The 16,128-nt window shown below is 43.9% G+C and overlaps 1 protein-coding gene across 1 annotated transcript in view; it reads left to right on the top strand.

Annotated features, from left to right (window-relative positions):
- The first annotated feature begins 6,535 nt into the window (after positions 1–6,535).
- mapk3 (mitogen-activated protein kinase 3) overlaps positions 6,536–16,128 on the top strand; it is an 18,774-nt gene continuing 9,181 nt past the window's right edge. Inside the window, exons 1-5 of the mRNA XM_076297635.1 lie at positions 6,536–6,984; positions 8,923–9,105; positions 13,824–14,013; positions 14,889–15,005; positions 15,348–15,462. Of these exons, the coding sequence (XP_076153750.1) occupies positions 6,773–6,984; positions 8,923–9,105; positions 13,824–14,013; positions 14,889–15,005; positions 15,348–15,462 (817 nt within the window). The 5' untranslated portion in view covers positions 6,536–6,772. The remainder of the gene's footprint in view (positions 6,985–8,922; positions 9,106–13,823; positions 14,014–14,888; positions 15,006–15,347; positions 15,463–16,128) is intronic.

The raw sequence follows: 16,128 nt of genomic DNA, 5'->3' as shown, positions 1-16,128 counted from the left end.
TGTATGTGAGTGATGACAGTGAAGATGTGTGTGTGGGCGGGAGGGGAGTGGAGCAGTGACTGTGTGTGTGTGTGTGTAGTGTGTGTGTGGGTAGGTGGGGTCAGTGTGCTGTAAGTATGTAGAGGATGTGTGTTGGAGAAGATCCTGAAGACAATGTGCTGTGTATGTAGGGAGGGGGGGCAGTGTGCAGCAAGTATGTAGAGGAGGCTTACTGTAGCAAGCAGTGTGCAGTATGTATGTGAGGTGATGACAGTGATGATGTAAGTGTGTGTGTTTTTTGTGTGTGTGTTGGGGATGGGGGTGGGGGCAGAAAGGCTAGGCAATCAAGGACATGGGTAGATGGAGGAGAGAAACATAACATTTTTGCTCCTAGACCGTTTGAGCTATCGACGCGGTTCAAACTCCAAAAATGCAAAAATGTTTAGGCCTATGCTTTTTCGTTCATAATTAATTAATTATTTTTATTGTTGATATTTCATATTCACCTATTGTTGTATGACTATATGCTCAATGTAGGCTCTTCAACTTTGTTTTAAACTACTATTGTTAACTAATAATATATTGTATTGTGTCTGCTAGACTTGTAGTCAAGACCGCCTAAACCGAGACCAAGACACTACCAAGACCAGAGGGTATCAAGACCGAGACCAAGACGAGACCAAGGCCAAGACAGACTGAGTCAAGACCAAGACAAAGTCGAGACGAGACCGAGACCAAGACCGAGACCAAAAAAAAAAAAAAAAAAAACAGCTAGCGAGCTAGTTTTACCAAAGTCCTTTTAGGCATGTCCCTCCACTCGGCAGCCATATTGCAACGCTTTTTGGGTACTCATCGGGCATCCTATTCAGCAGAAATGCGCGTGCGCAAGGCTTCACCACACCAACCGTGCTCCAGTGTCGAGTTCACAACACATGATTGGCACAATGTCTGCACAACACAGCACATAATTGGCTCAATGTAGTCAACACACACCACATGATTGGCTCAATGTATACACATGTCGACATTTTGGCGAGGAAGGGGTGGGATATGTGTAGACAACGGCCATATTGGCGTTGCAAACTAGCCCCATGCATTTCTATGGAGGATTTTTTGAGTGCTGCGTCTCCACATTAGAAAGTCTCTGGTGTTACACCATAACTTGCATCAATTGAATAAGAGCAGCATACTGGGGCAGGGTTCTCAAGTTTTGAGCTCAGCTTGGAGTGAGATTGGGGGGGGGGGGGTGCACTCACTCACTAATTATAAAAAAAGTATAATGCATAGCCTATGTCTCTTATGTCAGCCTTATCAAGGGAAACCATTTGTTTTTTATGTCACCAGGAAGCATGTCAGTAGAAATAACTTTTCATATTTAGGTGGGATAGATTGGAATCTTGAAATATAATAATCGTGACGCTGGGATATTCTATGGCTCACCAATTTACGATATGTAGGCCTACTGAGTGAGACAAATATTTTATTTATTAGGCTAATTGCTTTATTCACTTGAGTAGCCTATATTGTCACTGAATCATTAGACTAAGCATGTGCATGCCGAAACCGAGGACAGCAAGTTCATTATACATTATGGTGGTTGGCAGGTCATTGTCTGCAGCAGTCCTGTATGTTTAGAAAAAAATGTATGTGTAGCATACTCGCTCAAATTGATAACACTCGTTGATAATAAGATAATTTTCATTCATTGTTGACATGGTCCATGGAGGCTCAGATGGGTGTCCCGGGACCTGATGAACACGGCGCTAAAAAGCACAAACGAAAGTTGCAGACGTGACGACAGGGAAAGTGCAGGCAGCCACGAGAGTGATTGGTCGTGTAAAATGAACGTTGCTGATGTCTGGCCTACACAAAGCTATAACGACACAATCATTAGGTTTTCTTAATGACCGACAGTTTAGTTTAGTTTATAGATAAGAAATAATTTTGCCATAAAGTAGGCTAGGCCAAATGTTCGTGAAAAGGCTTGATTTACACACCCTGTAAAGTACCATAGGCTGGTTTACCAAATAACAGACAGTTGAATTTCTGAATAAAAAGAATGTTGGTGCAGTTTTGAAATCTTAAACGTGTAACCCCACACAAGCATAACGTGGTTGTAGGGAGGGGATGTGCTATTTTGGAATTTTACCCGGATACAACGAATAGCCTACTATTTTTTGATTGGATGTCGGTGGCTATTTTTTTTTTTTTATTTTGCTGGTGAGTGGTGCGCTAGTTCTGAACCCTGCGAGAAATCCTCTCGTATCCCTGCGCCTCCTCTAATAATTATGCAGATACCTTGACATCCCTAGAAATATTTCTGCGTGAGAAATGCAAGGTGTGGCGTGTGAACTTGTTGAATTGCGTGTGTCTCACGCCCATTGCGTGAGACTTGAGAACCCTGCTGGGGTAAGAGGTGCAGTCCCAGTTTAAATTAAATTTAAGAAGGTATTATTTCAACTACAGACAGAACAATGCAGAGACAGAGCATGTCATGAATGTGTGTGACTGTGAGCTCACTCACTGTAAATGTTTTCGTAGACTGGGTGAGATAAACTATGTAGGCTATAGCAATTGCATGACAATGATGAGAGAGAGAGACTTTGCAAAACTTGCATTTTGCAGAATGCTTCTTTCTTGCCCCTGGACCGCAAATTTCTTTATGTTCCGTGAATGCAAATTTAATGATGGCGGAATTCGCTGACATTATTATTACTAGGTCTGACTGAGACTGACAGCTACAACGTAAACCTAAAGCCAGTTTCTTAATCACAACAAAATACATGTATGTCATTGATTGGTTGCATTTGAAAGGTTGCATTTGAAGGGCGTGAAAGGCGAAATAATTTAATGTTGCATTATCGAATGTTATGTTTTGTATCATGGACATATTTGTTGCAAATCTCCCGACCACTATGTCGACCCGAGACCGCAAGACCAAGACAATGAGACCAAGACAAGACCGAGGGATCCGAGACCAAGACAAGACCAAGACCAAAGACGGTCGAGACTGTGACAAGACCGAGACCACGTAAAAGTGGTCTCGAGACCAAGACCGGTCTCGAGACATCCAACTCTAGTGTCTGCCAATAAACATAAATCTACCATAAACAAACATACTATGAGGAAACATCCTTATGAATCTGTGACATCATCACAGAATGGAACACGGAAAAGTGCTGTGAGAATCATGTTAATTGATTTCTCAAGTCCTTTTAACACCATCCAACCCCTCAGGGGTCAGGGGGCCCTGAAGCCCAAGCCTTTGCATGGAATCACTGCCTCAATATCAACAAATCAGTATGTAGGCTATAAATCTGATTGAATTAAAGTATTGGCCATCCCCAAAATGCACCAGAATACAGGAAATCACATCAAACGAAACAATTTCTGGGGGAGGACCCCCAACCCCCCCACCTTCCACATATGTGACAATTAGTGGGGGGCCCTTAATACATGGGCCCAGGGGCCCGAAAGTGTTGCAACACAACATGGAAAGTTCATAATCCGTCCATGTGTTTTACCAGTCTGTTGTTGCCAGCGTCCTCTTCTATGCTGTGGTATGCTGGGGAGGAAGCACAAAGAAGAAGGATGCTGGGCGACTTGACAGGCTGGTAAGGAAAGCTGGCTCTGTCGTGGGAGCTGAACTGGAGTGCATCACTTCAATATCAGACAAAAGGACCCTGAACAAACTGATCAGCATCTTGGATAATTAATGTCATCCACTCCACAGCACTATTGTAAAGCAGAAGAGCCTGATCAGCTGAAGACTTCGCTCACTGTCATGCACAACTGACAGACTGTGGAAGTAATTTGTCCCCAGGGCCATTGAACTGTTCAACGCTTCACTTAAGGGTAGAGGAAAGATAGACTTTTCTGCATAGTCTGATTACATGCTATATTAGTACATTTGCACAACCCCTCCCTCCCTCCTGGACTGTGGCCGAACTTGATGCTTAATACCTTATACTCAATACTTGACCAATGGCTGTAACCCTTTTACCTCAACCTATTCTTGCACTGACATAGTTTTGTTATATCTTGTCTACATTATACATTATTCTCTTAGATAGATAGATAGATAGATAGATACTTTATTGATCCCTAGGGGAAATTCAAGGTCACAGTAGCATACAGACAACATACACACACACATTCACTAACAGCAGAAAAAGTAATTTAAAGTATATAATATAAAAAACACAACTAAGCAATAAGGACTGTAGAAGATAAAGAATATACTAAATATACTAAAATACAAATTATACTAAATAAAACTTAATCTAAATCAATTCTAAAAAACAGTATCCACATAGTGGGTGATTAATCAATCAGGTGCGCTTGCAATGACTGAAGCAGGGACTGAGCCTGTGGTCCTCTGTGCATAAGGTAAGGTAAGGTGCTCTTTGTGAATGAGTGTCATGGTGATGGTGCAAATGAGTAAGTCAAACAGTGCAAGAATAAAGTCTATATATCTATATATAAATAACTATATTAAGAAAGGTATAAGTGTGGTCACAGCTTGGTCTTATATGTCCATATTACTATCCCCACCCTTTCAACTGTATATTGCATCTTGCTTGTGTCTGTTGAGGGGTCCACGACCATGACACCCTTGACAGGGACAACAAGGAAGCGATCATCCTCAGCTGCACACTGAATTACAGGCTCAGTTCCTGCCCTGTCATGCTTGATCATCCTTAAGCACACTATGTTGATATTTGATTAAGTTTGTTTAGTATTTAGTATTTTAGTATCATGTTTTTTAGTCTTCTGTCTCTATTGTACAGTTTTTTTTATATGTTTATTACTTTTTCTGCTGTAAGTGTTGTGTGTGATGTCTGTATGCTACTGAGACCTTGAATTTCCCCTTGGGGATCAATAAAGTATCTATCTATCTATCTATCTATCTATCTATCTATCACAGACGCATCCTCTGAATAGGCTACAGACGCATCTATAGACACATCCTCTGAATAGGCTGCAGACGCATCCTCTGAATAGGCTACAGACGCATCCTCTGAATAGGCTACAGACGCATCCTCTGAATAGGCTACAGACGGCTACAGACGCATCCTCTGAATAGGCTACAGACGCATGCTCTGAATAGGCTGCAGACGCATCCTCTGAATAGGCTACAGACGGCTACAGACGCATGCTCTGAAGTCTAAGCTGCAGACGCATCCTCTGAAATCTGTGTAAGCTACGCTAGACACATCCTTGTAATGTTTAACATGTATACGGTTATCGAGTGCTTTACGACAGTGACTTACAGCATGACTGTCATGCCCTGTTATATATTATGTATGAAGTGACTTACAACATGACTGTCATGCCCTGTTATATATTACGTATGATGTGACTTACAGCATGACTGTCATGCCCTGTTATATATTATGTCATGACTGTCATGCCCTGTTATATATTACGTATGACGTGACTTACAACATGACTCTGTCATGCCCTGTTATATATTACGTATGAAGTGACTTACAACATGACTGTCATGCCCTGTTATATATTACGTATGTAGTGACTTACAGCATGACTGTCATGCCCTGTTATATATTATGTCATGACTGTCATGCCCTGTTATATATTACGTATGACGTGACTTACAACATGACTCTGTCATGCCCTGTTATATATTACGTATGAAGTGACTTAGAGCATGACTGTCATGCCCTGTTATATATTACGTATGAAGTGACTTACAGCATGACTGTCATGCCCTGTTATATATTATGTCATGACTGTCATGCCCTGTTATATATTAGGCCGAGGCTGGATCTGCAGTGATGGATGTTTGAGAGCCACGAGCATCTCTGTAGCACCACATAACATCATAAGGACTACAGTACATAACCTCTTTATAGGACTGCGTAACCTCTTTCTATGACTACATAACCTCATTCACTAAGGTCTATTTAACGTCAGGACCATCACTAGACAATTATACAATTATATCCCAAAACAACCACTGATAGCCAGTATTTTGGACAATGCTAACAGAGATACTGATAGCCAGTCTTTTGGACAATGCTAACAGAGACACTGATAGCCAGTCTTTTGGACAATGCTAACAGAGACTCTATAGCCAGTCTTTTGGACAATGCTAACGGAGACACTGATAGCCTGTCTTTTGGACAATGCTAACAGAGACACTCATAGCCAGTCTTTTGGACAATGCTAACGGAGACACTTATCCAGTCTTTTGGACAATGCTAACAGAGACACTGATAGCCAGTCTTTTGGACAATGTTAGTGAGACACTGATGGCTTAAAACTAAGACCTGTTTATAAGATGGGCATGCTGGTATAGTCACCATGATATGAGCAACAGCATCAGCCAGGCAGATGGCCTTGGCTGCAGTTGTTCTCTCTCTCTTTCTCTATCTATCTCTGCCCATTTTCTCTTCTGTCCATCCCTCTCTCCCCCCCCCCCCCCTTCTCTGCAGGAAACTCGAGCTGGCCACTCGGGGTTGGCACGGACACGCCCACTCACGGGCACTGTCTTCTCACCACGAGCATGCACGCTTGGATCACTTTAGCACGCGCACACGCCCTGAGGTTGAAGACGGATCCGCGTTCACGTACGGAATCCGTTTACATACACTCACTCTCGCTAGAGAGAGGGGCCCGTGCACGACTCCTCTTCCACTGTCAGCGAAGCGAACCCTCCAAAGAAACCGCGTTCATCCCGCTGCTAGTAAGTCTGCATTCCGTCTGCGAGACACACCGGGACCCCCTACCCGCCGTAGCCACCGAAAACAGGCCGTCGCCGTAGAGCAGCATGGCGGATTCCAGCAGCAGTGCGGCTGCGGCCGGAGCCGCAGGCTCGAATAACAGCGCCACCGGGGCCGGTGGAGCTGTCGCGCCCGGGGAAGCGACGGGAGCCGCTGGATCCAAGCCTGGCCTGGAGTCGGTGAAAGGACAGAATTTCGATGTTGGCCCCCGCTACACCGACCTCCTGTACATCGGGGAAGGGGCCTACGGGATGGTCTGGTAAGCGGGGAAATGGTGTTTGTGTTTGTTCACATCTTGAAAATCGCAAATCTGTCTGTCGAACTAAAAAGGTGTTGGCTGGCTAGCAGCCTATCCAGGCTTAAAGACGGAATACGCGGATGTAAACATTAGCTAAGGGCCTTATGCTCGTTATTTCGCAACCTCATGGAGCATCTTCCCAAAGGGTTGTTGGTGTACTCGGTGTCATGTAAACAGCAACAGATTGCAAGGAAAGCATCCATTAAATGCTAGCGAAAATAGCTAGCTGGCCACCGAACTGTCATTTTGATGCCTGTCCGCTAACTAGCTCACTAAGTTAGCTGGTTAGCACACGGACAGAATCTCCGTTTTCATCTTGCCCGTTCGTCCACCGTGTTGATCGGATCTCGCCATACCGTTTTAAGTGGCAGGGAAATGTGTATGTGTAAACAACAGTGACTGATTGATTTGGCCATTGCCTGCATGCTAAGGTGCTAACTAGTAGTAATGCTCATGTTACTCCACGGCTAAATAGGCGTGGTTAAGAGGTTGCCAAATTATTTTTTGATACAGGAAGTGTGTGAGTTTACTGCGCAGCAGCGTTCGGTCCACAGAACCCTGCCTAGTGTCTCCTCGCGCGCACTCTCGGCGGTGTTTATAAATATTTGTGTCGTTCGTAGATAGAATGTGGTGGTTATCAACTGGACACGTTCTTTCGCCACAGGAAGTTGGTTAATTCTCCTTGCTTGCACAACTGCGCAAGGATGAAGCTCAAGTCAGTTTGTGGTGCAATAAGATCAGCTATTAATCTGAAACCTGTTGTGTCGGGGCCTGTGGGTTTACGCTCGCCTGCTAGTCATCTATGCAATTCCTTCATGATTGGTTGCCTGCACGCAATAACCCTAACACACACAAACACACACGTCACGTCACTTGAAATCTACATGTAACCACACCAAACGTTGCTGCTTTATAGGGCTGTAGAAATGATTTTAGTTTTATGTAATTTTTGGAGATGTTTGGCTGTTTGTTTGCACAGGTCTTTGTGTGTTTGTGTTTGTGTATGTGCACGTGTGACAAACGGAACAGACCGAGGTTTGTTATAGAATGGGTCATTTCAGGGAGATTTCTGACAATTACTCTTTGGTCCAACAATCACCATACAGAGGATATAGTCCTCCCTTCACCACCTCCCTCCCTCCCCCTCTCTCTCTCTCCCCCTCTCTCTCTCTCTCCCTCTCTCTCTCTCTCTCTCTTCCTCTCTCTCCCTCCCTCTTGCCTTCTCTCGCCCTCTCTTGCTCTCTCTCTCTCTCTCTCTCTCTCCCTCCCTCTCTCTCTCTCTCTCTCTTCCTCTCTCTCCCTCCCTCTTGCCTTCTCTCGCCCTCTCTTGCTCTCTCTCTCTCTCTCTCTCTCTCTCTCTCCCTCTCTCTCTCTCTCTCTCTTCCTCTCTCTCTCTCCCTCTTGCCTTCTCTCGCCCTCTCTCTTGCTCTTTCTCTCTCTCTCTCCCTCTATCTCTCTCTTGCCCTCTCTCTCTCTCTCCCTCTCTCTCTCTCGCCCTCTCTCTTGCCCTCCCCCCCCCCCCCTCTCTCTCTCTCTGTAGGTATGTAAGGCATGGCAGTGAGTGGGGATAATACAGAGGCCTATTCAGATTCTACACCCTGACCCTCATCTGTGTGTGTGTGTGTGTCTGGGGGGGGACCATAAGAAGTCTCAGTAGTGGGTGGAACAGTGATGTAACCTGACCACTCCTCCTGTACCTTGCCCTACACTCACACACACACACACACACCTGCCCTTCCCCAAGGCGTCACTAATAAACACAGTCATCTCCCCCTTCCTCACATGAAGCTTGAAGATCAGGCCATTCGATCACCATACACACACACACACCCACCCATACACACTCACACTCACACACACACACACACTAAGCTAAGAGGCGGTGTTTGTGTGTTTCAGCTCGGCGTTTGATAACGTGAATAAGATCCGGGTGGCCATTAAGAAGATCAGCCCGTTCGAGCACCAGACCTACTGTCAACGCACCCTGCGCGAGATCAAGATTCTCCTCCGCTTCCGCCACGAGAACATCATCGGCATCAACGACATCCTCCGTGCCCGCCGCATCGATTACATGAGAGATGTGTATCCTTAACGCTCCGTGTGTGTGGGTGTGTGTGGGTGGGGATGTGTGTGTCCTTCACTTTGGAAGGGAAAAGAATATATAGTTGTGTACAAGTGTATATGATTCTCTATAACGCCTGTTAATGGACTAAATAGGAAGTACACCCACCGTTAGTGTCATGTTGACAAACATGTCTTAGCTTCTGGTAACAAAATAACAAATGTACAAAATCAACAAAAATTGAGCAATAATAATAATAATAATAATAATAATAATAAAACAAAGGCTTCATCCACATCAGTAGGCTATACTACGAATCTCGATTAGTGGGTTAGCGAGGTATGTTGCGCTCAAAGCCAGGCTATGCTGTGACACGAAAGTGGCTCTGTTTCAGCGTCGCTGTATCCCCATGGTGTCTTATGCTGTCAACCAAACCTGGTCGGGAGCAGGTTATGTGCTAAGTTATAGCTCAAATCGTGTAAAACTACCGCCCACTGACCAATCAATTATCTTGAAAAACCAAGTTCTCACGTTTAGGATTCTGTCATATCTTACAGGAGGAGCTCCGCCTCTCCAAACATTTTGGATATCGCAGGCGCTTTAACAGTCTTGTGCGGGCAAATATGGCACTATGTTATAGAATAGACACAAAAAATGATCGCAGTGTAGATTAAGCTATCGCTCATAAATGCGGAAGTTATTGTTTTTAAATAGAGGCGGTCTTGTGCGTCTCCACGTTTCACAATTGGCAACGTCATCCCAACACCGAGAACGCGCACAGATCTGAGCTGAAAGCCTAGTTTGACAAATATATCACATAACTGCTATCGTAGTATCACGAGTATCACAAGTATCAAGGCTTTGTGTAGCCTAGATATGTCTAACGTGCTTCATAGTATACTCCGCAGGTGTGATGATGTCATGAAGTAAGCGTCACCTAAGGGTGAACAGCCCTGCTTTTAAAATGCCAAACGGTGTGTAAAGCAGAGAATGTGAAATGAGTTTGGCACGCTTGTGTTTAAATGAGTTTGGCACGCTTGTGTTTAAATGAGTTTGGCACGCTTGCGTTTAAATGAGTTTGGCACGCTTGTGGTGGTGCCAGTGTGGAGGGATTCAGGGAAAAAAACTGTAAACATTAAGTCTATTTGGGTTCTACTGCCATCTAGTGGACAGAAACCGCCTAAGATCCTCTTAGAGGAGCCCAGGACCCTGGTGTTAAGTAATGCAGTGTTTCCACTAGAACCTAGAACCTTTGCAGCGTTGCTGTTAGTCGTAGGAAGCTACCACCCCTCCACCCCGAAAGAAAATTTTTAAAAAATGTTCTTTAACATTTCTTCAAATTTTTTTAAAATTCTCCTTAAATGATGACTGACTTCTGGTGGATTTTGGATTTTGTCGAAAAAAATTAACAGATTGAGAGTTACAAATATGACACAACCATCAACACAGGCATCTGCTGTGAAAAAAAATATAATTAAAAAAACTCAAAGCATGATTATTGCAGGACTTGAACTGGACAGGATTATTCAGGTTTTTCTTTCACCTTTTTCATTATGACCGCAGCGAAGCGGCGGTCATATAGGTTTAGTCAGATTTTTTTTTTCTTTTTTTTTTTTTCGCATGGCCAATTTTCCGTCAAGGATTCCCGGGACACTGAAAGACCGGGGTACACGAAACTTGGTGGGCATGTAGCCCCACATGGATAGCATGGAACCATCGTTTTTCATCGGACCCCCGAAATGAGGGTAGGGCAGACAGTTTTCTGTGAATATCTCGAGAACCGTAGGGTTTAGGAGGACCACCTTTTTTTTGTATGTTGATCTTAAGGGGCCATGTCAACCCATTCCATAACCACTCATTTCATGTATAGCGCCACCTAGTTAAACATAAAAAGTAAAAATTAGGTGTTGTAATCGCAGGTATCTGTGACCTAACATGGTCAAAACTGCACGAAATTGAAAGTGTAGGATCATTATGACACCCTCCGAATGCATGCCAAGTTTCGTGGACTTTCGTTCATGGGGGGCCATACAATAAATTAATTTATGTGTACATTTAGTGACCGTACACCAACAGAGTTTTCTGTGAATATCTTGAGAACCGTAGGGCCTAGAATGACCATTTTTTTGCGTATGTTTGCCTTCAGGGGTCATGTTAACCCATTCCATATGCACACATGTGCATAAACAGATACACACGCACACACATACATTCGCAGTAATCATACGTAGGACACATACTCACACAGTAGACATATGTACGCATGCATGCACATGCACACACACAGGCACATACACAGGCACACACACAGGCACATACACAGGCACACACACAAGCACATGCACGCACGCACACACACACACACACCCACCCACCCACCCACCCACACACACATAAACATAAACATGTACACGCACACATGCACACAATTAAAGAATTTCTCAGAATTATGAACAGGCAAGATGGGGGTGGGGTTGTATAAAATGTATTTTACATGTGAAATCTATGAACTAATCATGTTTTGGTACTTGTTGTCTAACAGATACCAGTGAGAATTGAGTGTGCATAATGCAATCCAGTGAGACAGTTAGAATCATATATGCCTTTCAGCGTGACTTATTTTTGTGGAAAAAATGTGCTGGACTGGGTGGCATATTTTGTACCGCTCTGCGGTACATCTAGTTTACATTATTAGTAATTATTACTTACATTATTATTAGAAATGAAACAAAAATGAAATGGCACAACACAGAAAATTATTATTTACAATTAATTACAAAAAATGAAAGCTTACCAGTGAGCTCTTAACTGTGTAGAATGTATAACAGGGCTCCAGAGTGCGACCAATTTGGTCGCATATGCGACCTAATTTTTCAAAAGTGCGACTAAAAAAAATCGGAGGTCGCACCTGTGCGACCAGCTATTCGAGAGAGGAAAAACTGTCCACATTGAAACTCTACCTTTGGATCAATAACAGACACATATTTGGCCAATATCGTGGTTTAAACAAATCACAGATAGTGAAGGGCGGGACCTTCCCTCTGATTGGCCGTGGCCCAGTGCCTGTGTGTAAATTGCGTGTGCTGCAGAGAGAGAGAGAGAAAGTCAGAGACCCGTCAGATAAACAGAGTGGATGTAGTTGCATTACAGTGTGGTCACATAGGCCGAGATAAATGTCCCCACAGCCTTTCAGCGGCTGGCAGCAGCAAACCGATCAGACGAGCCTGAGATGATGATCAAGTTTATCGTTGCCTACGATAGGCCTAGTGAAACTTCCCTTCACCAAGTTCAGTCCGAAATAATTATTCACCAGAAAAATAGTTTGAACGTAAATCCGACGTACAGGAATGCCACTTGCGCCAAATTTATAGGAGTCATTGCAGATGAAAAGACCTCTTAAAATTGCGAACAATGCATAGGCCTACAAGGCCTTCCCGAACGACAGAGATACAGATATGGCCGAAAAGGAGTGCGTCATTGACCGCAGTTACATGCAGGGAGTAACCCGGTTTTCAACAGCAATATTCGTTTTGCGCGCAAGTTGTGTAAACTCATTCTGATGGCATCAATCAATTTAATCCGGTATTTGGCGCAAACTGAATATCGCTGTTACATTTAAAGCCCGAATATTCCCTGAATGTATAACTGTGGTCATTGTGTACGGTGAATTGAATGGACACATTTAGATCGAGCATTGCAAGTCATTGCAATAGCCTATAATAGGCCTAATAGGCCTAATAGGCCTACCATTTCGTTACTGCATTAACCATAGTGATGTTCTTATTGAAAATGTAAAAATACTAAAATTAAAAAGTAAATTGCATTGTGGGGCTGTCAAATGATTATTGCAATCATCATTGCAAAATCACATAAAAATCCCCCAGGCTACTTGGAACATCTCTTTAAATTGTGCTCAAATACATTTCTATGGAAGATGCTAGCCTGGCTAGAGCTGGTTTAGCCAAGGCCTAAAGATCATGAAGGATAGTATGTAAGACATGAGATGTGCAGTTTGAAGCCCTTAAAAGACGTGCACTGTTAATTTGCTCACTGTTATTTTTATTTGATTAATCTTGAGATGTTATAAGTTTAAATTTCAGCTCAGTGGGATTGGCACTTAAAGCACCAACACTTCATTAAGTTACTTTTCTTGTAGAATTGTAAATCATAAGTCATAGGACAACCTATATAGGACAGTAATTAGGATAAAAAGTGAACCTGCTGCGGTGTTAAATGCGATGTGGTTGAAAATGTGGGTGCACCTAACTTTTGTGCTGCTGCACCTAAGAAAAAAAGTTAGGCGCACCAGTGCAACCAGTGCAAAAAGTTAGTCTGGAGCCCTGTATAAACTTCTTTTTCATGTCATTACACTGTACTGGTGCTGTGCAAGTGGAATTGAGTGCCTGTCACTTTAAGGCCGTGACGGCCTGTGAGGCTTGCTTGATTCTCACGGTTTTACTATAAGCTAACTTAGTAGCGTTGTTGTGCATCGTGCATAAGGATATGTGGATGAAATAATAATGTTGTCCATGTCATTTGTTAAAATAAACGCTCAAAAACCTAACAACTTGAAGAAAATCTATCTTGGATTATAGGAGATATGTGTCCTGTGCACACTCAGTCTCATACACGCATTATCTCCTTCAACACACACACACACACACAAACACACATAGAGAGGTAGTGTGTCTTTGGTGCTGTGGTATGTGTGTGTGTGTCCTTGACCGCGTGTGTGAAGCTACATCGTGCAGGACCTGATGGAGACTGACCTGTACAAGCTCCTGAAGACGCAGCAGCTGAGCAACGACCACATCTGCTACTTCCTGTACCAGATCCTGCGCGGCCTGAAGTACATCCACTCGGCCAACGTCCTGCACCGCGACCTCAAGCCCTCCAACCTGCTCATCAACACCACCTGCGACCTCAAGGTACACACGCACACACGCGCTCATACATACATACATACACTCATACACACACGCACATACACACGCTCATACACACGCACGCACGCACATACACTCATACACACACACACACACACACACACACACACACACACACACACACACACACACACACACACACACACATACATACATACATACACTCATACACACGCACATACACTCATACACACACACACACACACACACACACACACACACACACACACACACACACACACATACATACATACATACACTCATACACACGCACATACACTCATACACACACACACACACACACTCATACACACGCACATACACACGCACACACACACACACACATACATACATACATACATACATACATACATACATACACTCATACACACGCACATACATACATACATACATACATACACTCATACACATGTACATACACACACACTCATACATACTCATACACACACCTGCTCATCAACACCACCTGCGACCTCAAGGTACACACACACACACGCACACGCACACATACACACACACACACACACACACACACACACACACACACACACACACACACACGCACGCTCATACACACACGCGCGTGCGCCGTACGCGCACGCTCATACATACGCTCATACATACATATACACATGCGTGCGCAATCACACTCACACTCACACACACACACACACTCACACTCATATACATACACACACATACACGCAAGCACGCTCATACATACTCATACATACACACGCGCACATATACACGCATGCACACTCATACATATTCATACACACACACACACACCACCACCACCAACTCTCTCTCTCTCTCTCTCTCTCTCTCTGTAGATCTGTGACTTCGGCCTGGCAAGGATAGCCGATCCAGAGCATGACCACACTGGCTTCCTGACGGAGTATGTGGCCACACGCTGGTACCGCGCTCCAGAAATCATGCTCAACTCCAAGGTGCACACACACACACACACACACACAAACGCTAGTACCAAGCTTTAGAAATCATGCTTAACTCCAAGGTACACACACACTCACTAAAGTATGCCCACATTTAGCATATACAGTGTCAGTGGTGTGTGTGTGCGCGCAAATACAAAACTGGTACACTTCAAACTCCTGATCCTGATCCGGGATACTGAAGTGCATGTAAAGCAGTCATAGAAAACAACCACTGTGTGCAGCATTTGAACGTGTGTGTGTGTGTGCCTGTCTCTCTCTCTCTCTCTCTCTCTCTCTCTCTCTCTCTCTCTCTCTCTCTCTCTCTCCCTCTCTCTAATGGTGTTCTAACCCCAGGGCTACACCAAGTCCATTGATATCTGGTCAGTGGGATGCATTCTGGCTGAGATGTTGTCCAACCGACCCATCTTCCCTGGCAAACACTATCTGGACCAACTCAATCACATTCTGGGTAAGGGGCAATTAACTACCTACTAACTACCCCAGCTAAGGGGCAATTAACTAACTATTAAATACCCCAGCTTAATCACATACTGGGTAAGAGGCAATTAGCTACCTACTAACTACCCCAGCTAAGGGGCGATTAGCTAACTATTAAATACCCCAGCTTAATCACATAAGGGGCAAGTGGGTAAGGGGCAAGTGACTAACTACAGTGCTACACTCTGGGGGCTCTTTAATCAGATACTGGATATAGTTAACTAACTACCGTAGCTTAATCAGATACTGGGTATGGGGTAGTTAACTAACTACCCTAGCTTAATCAGATACTGGGTATGGGGTAGTTAACTAACTACCGTAGCTTAATCAGATACTGGGTATGGGATAGTTAACTAACTACCGTAGCTTAACCAGATACTGGGTATTGGTTAGTTAACTAACTACTGTAGCTTAATCAGATACTGGGGGGTAGTTAACTAACTACTGTAGCTTAACCACATACTGAATAAGGGGCAGTTAACTAACTTCTAACTACCTCAGCCCAACCACATACTGGGTAAGGGTCAATTAACTAACTGCCCTAGCTTAATCATTTACTATGTAAGGGGCAATTAACTCGTTTTTCCGACTTTTCCAATGTGTGTATGTGTGTATGCAGCTGAATTCAGAGATGTGT

The sequence above is a fragment of the Alosa pseudoharengus genome, unplaced genomic scaffold, assembly GCF_046254945.1.
Source record: "Alosa pseudoharengus isolate Yale_2024_CS ecotype anadromous, Long Island Sound unplaced genomic scaffold, YU_APseudo_1.1 YU_APseudo_1.1_scf_21, whole genome shotgun sequence".
Lineage (NCBI taxonomy): Eukaryota > Metazoa > Chordata > Actinopteri > Clupeiformes > Clupeidae > Alosa > Alosa pseudoharengus.
The sequence above is the reverse complement of the archived record's forward strand: the minus strand, read 5'-3'. Positions and strand labels throughout refer to the sequence as shown.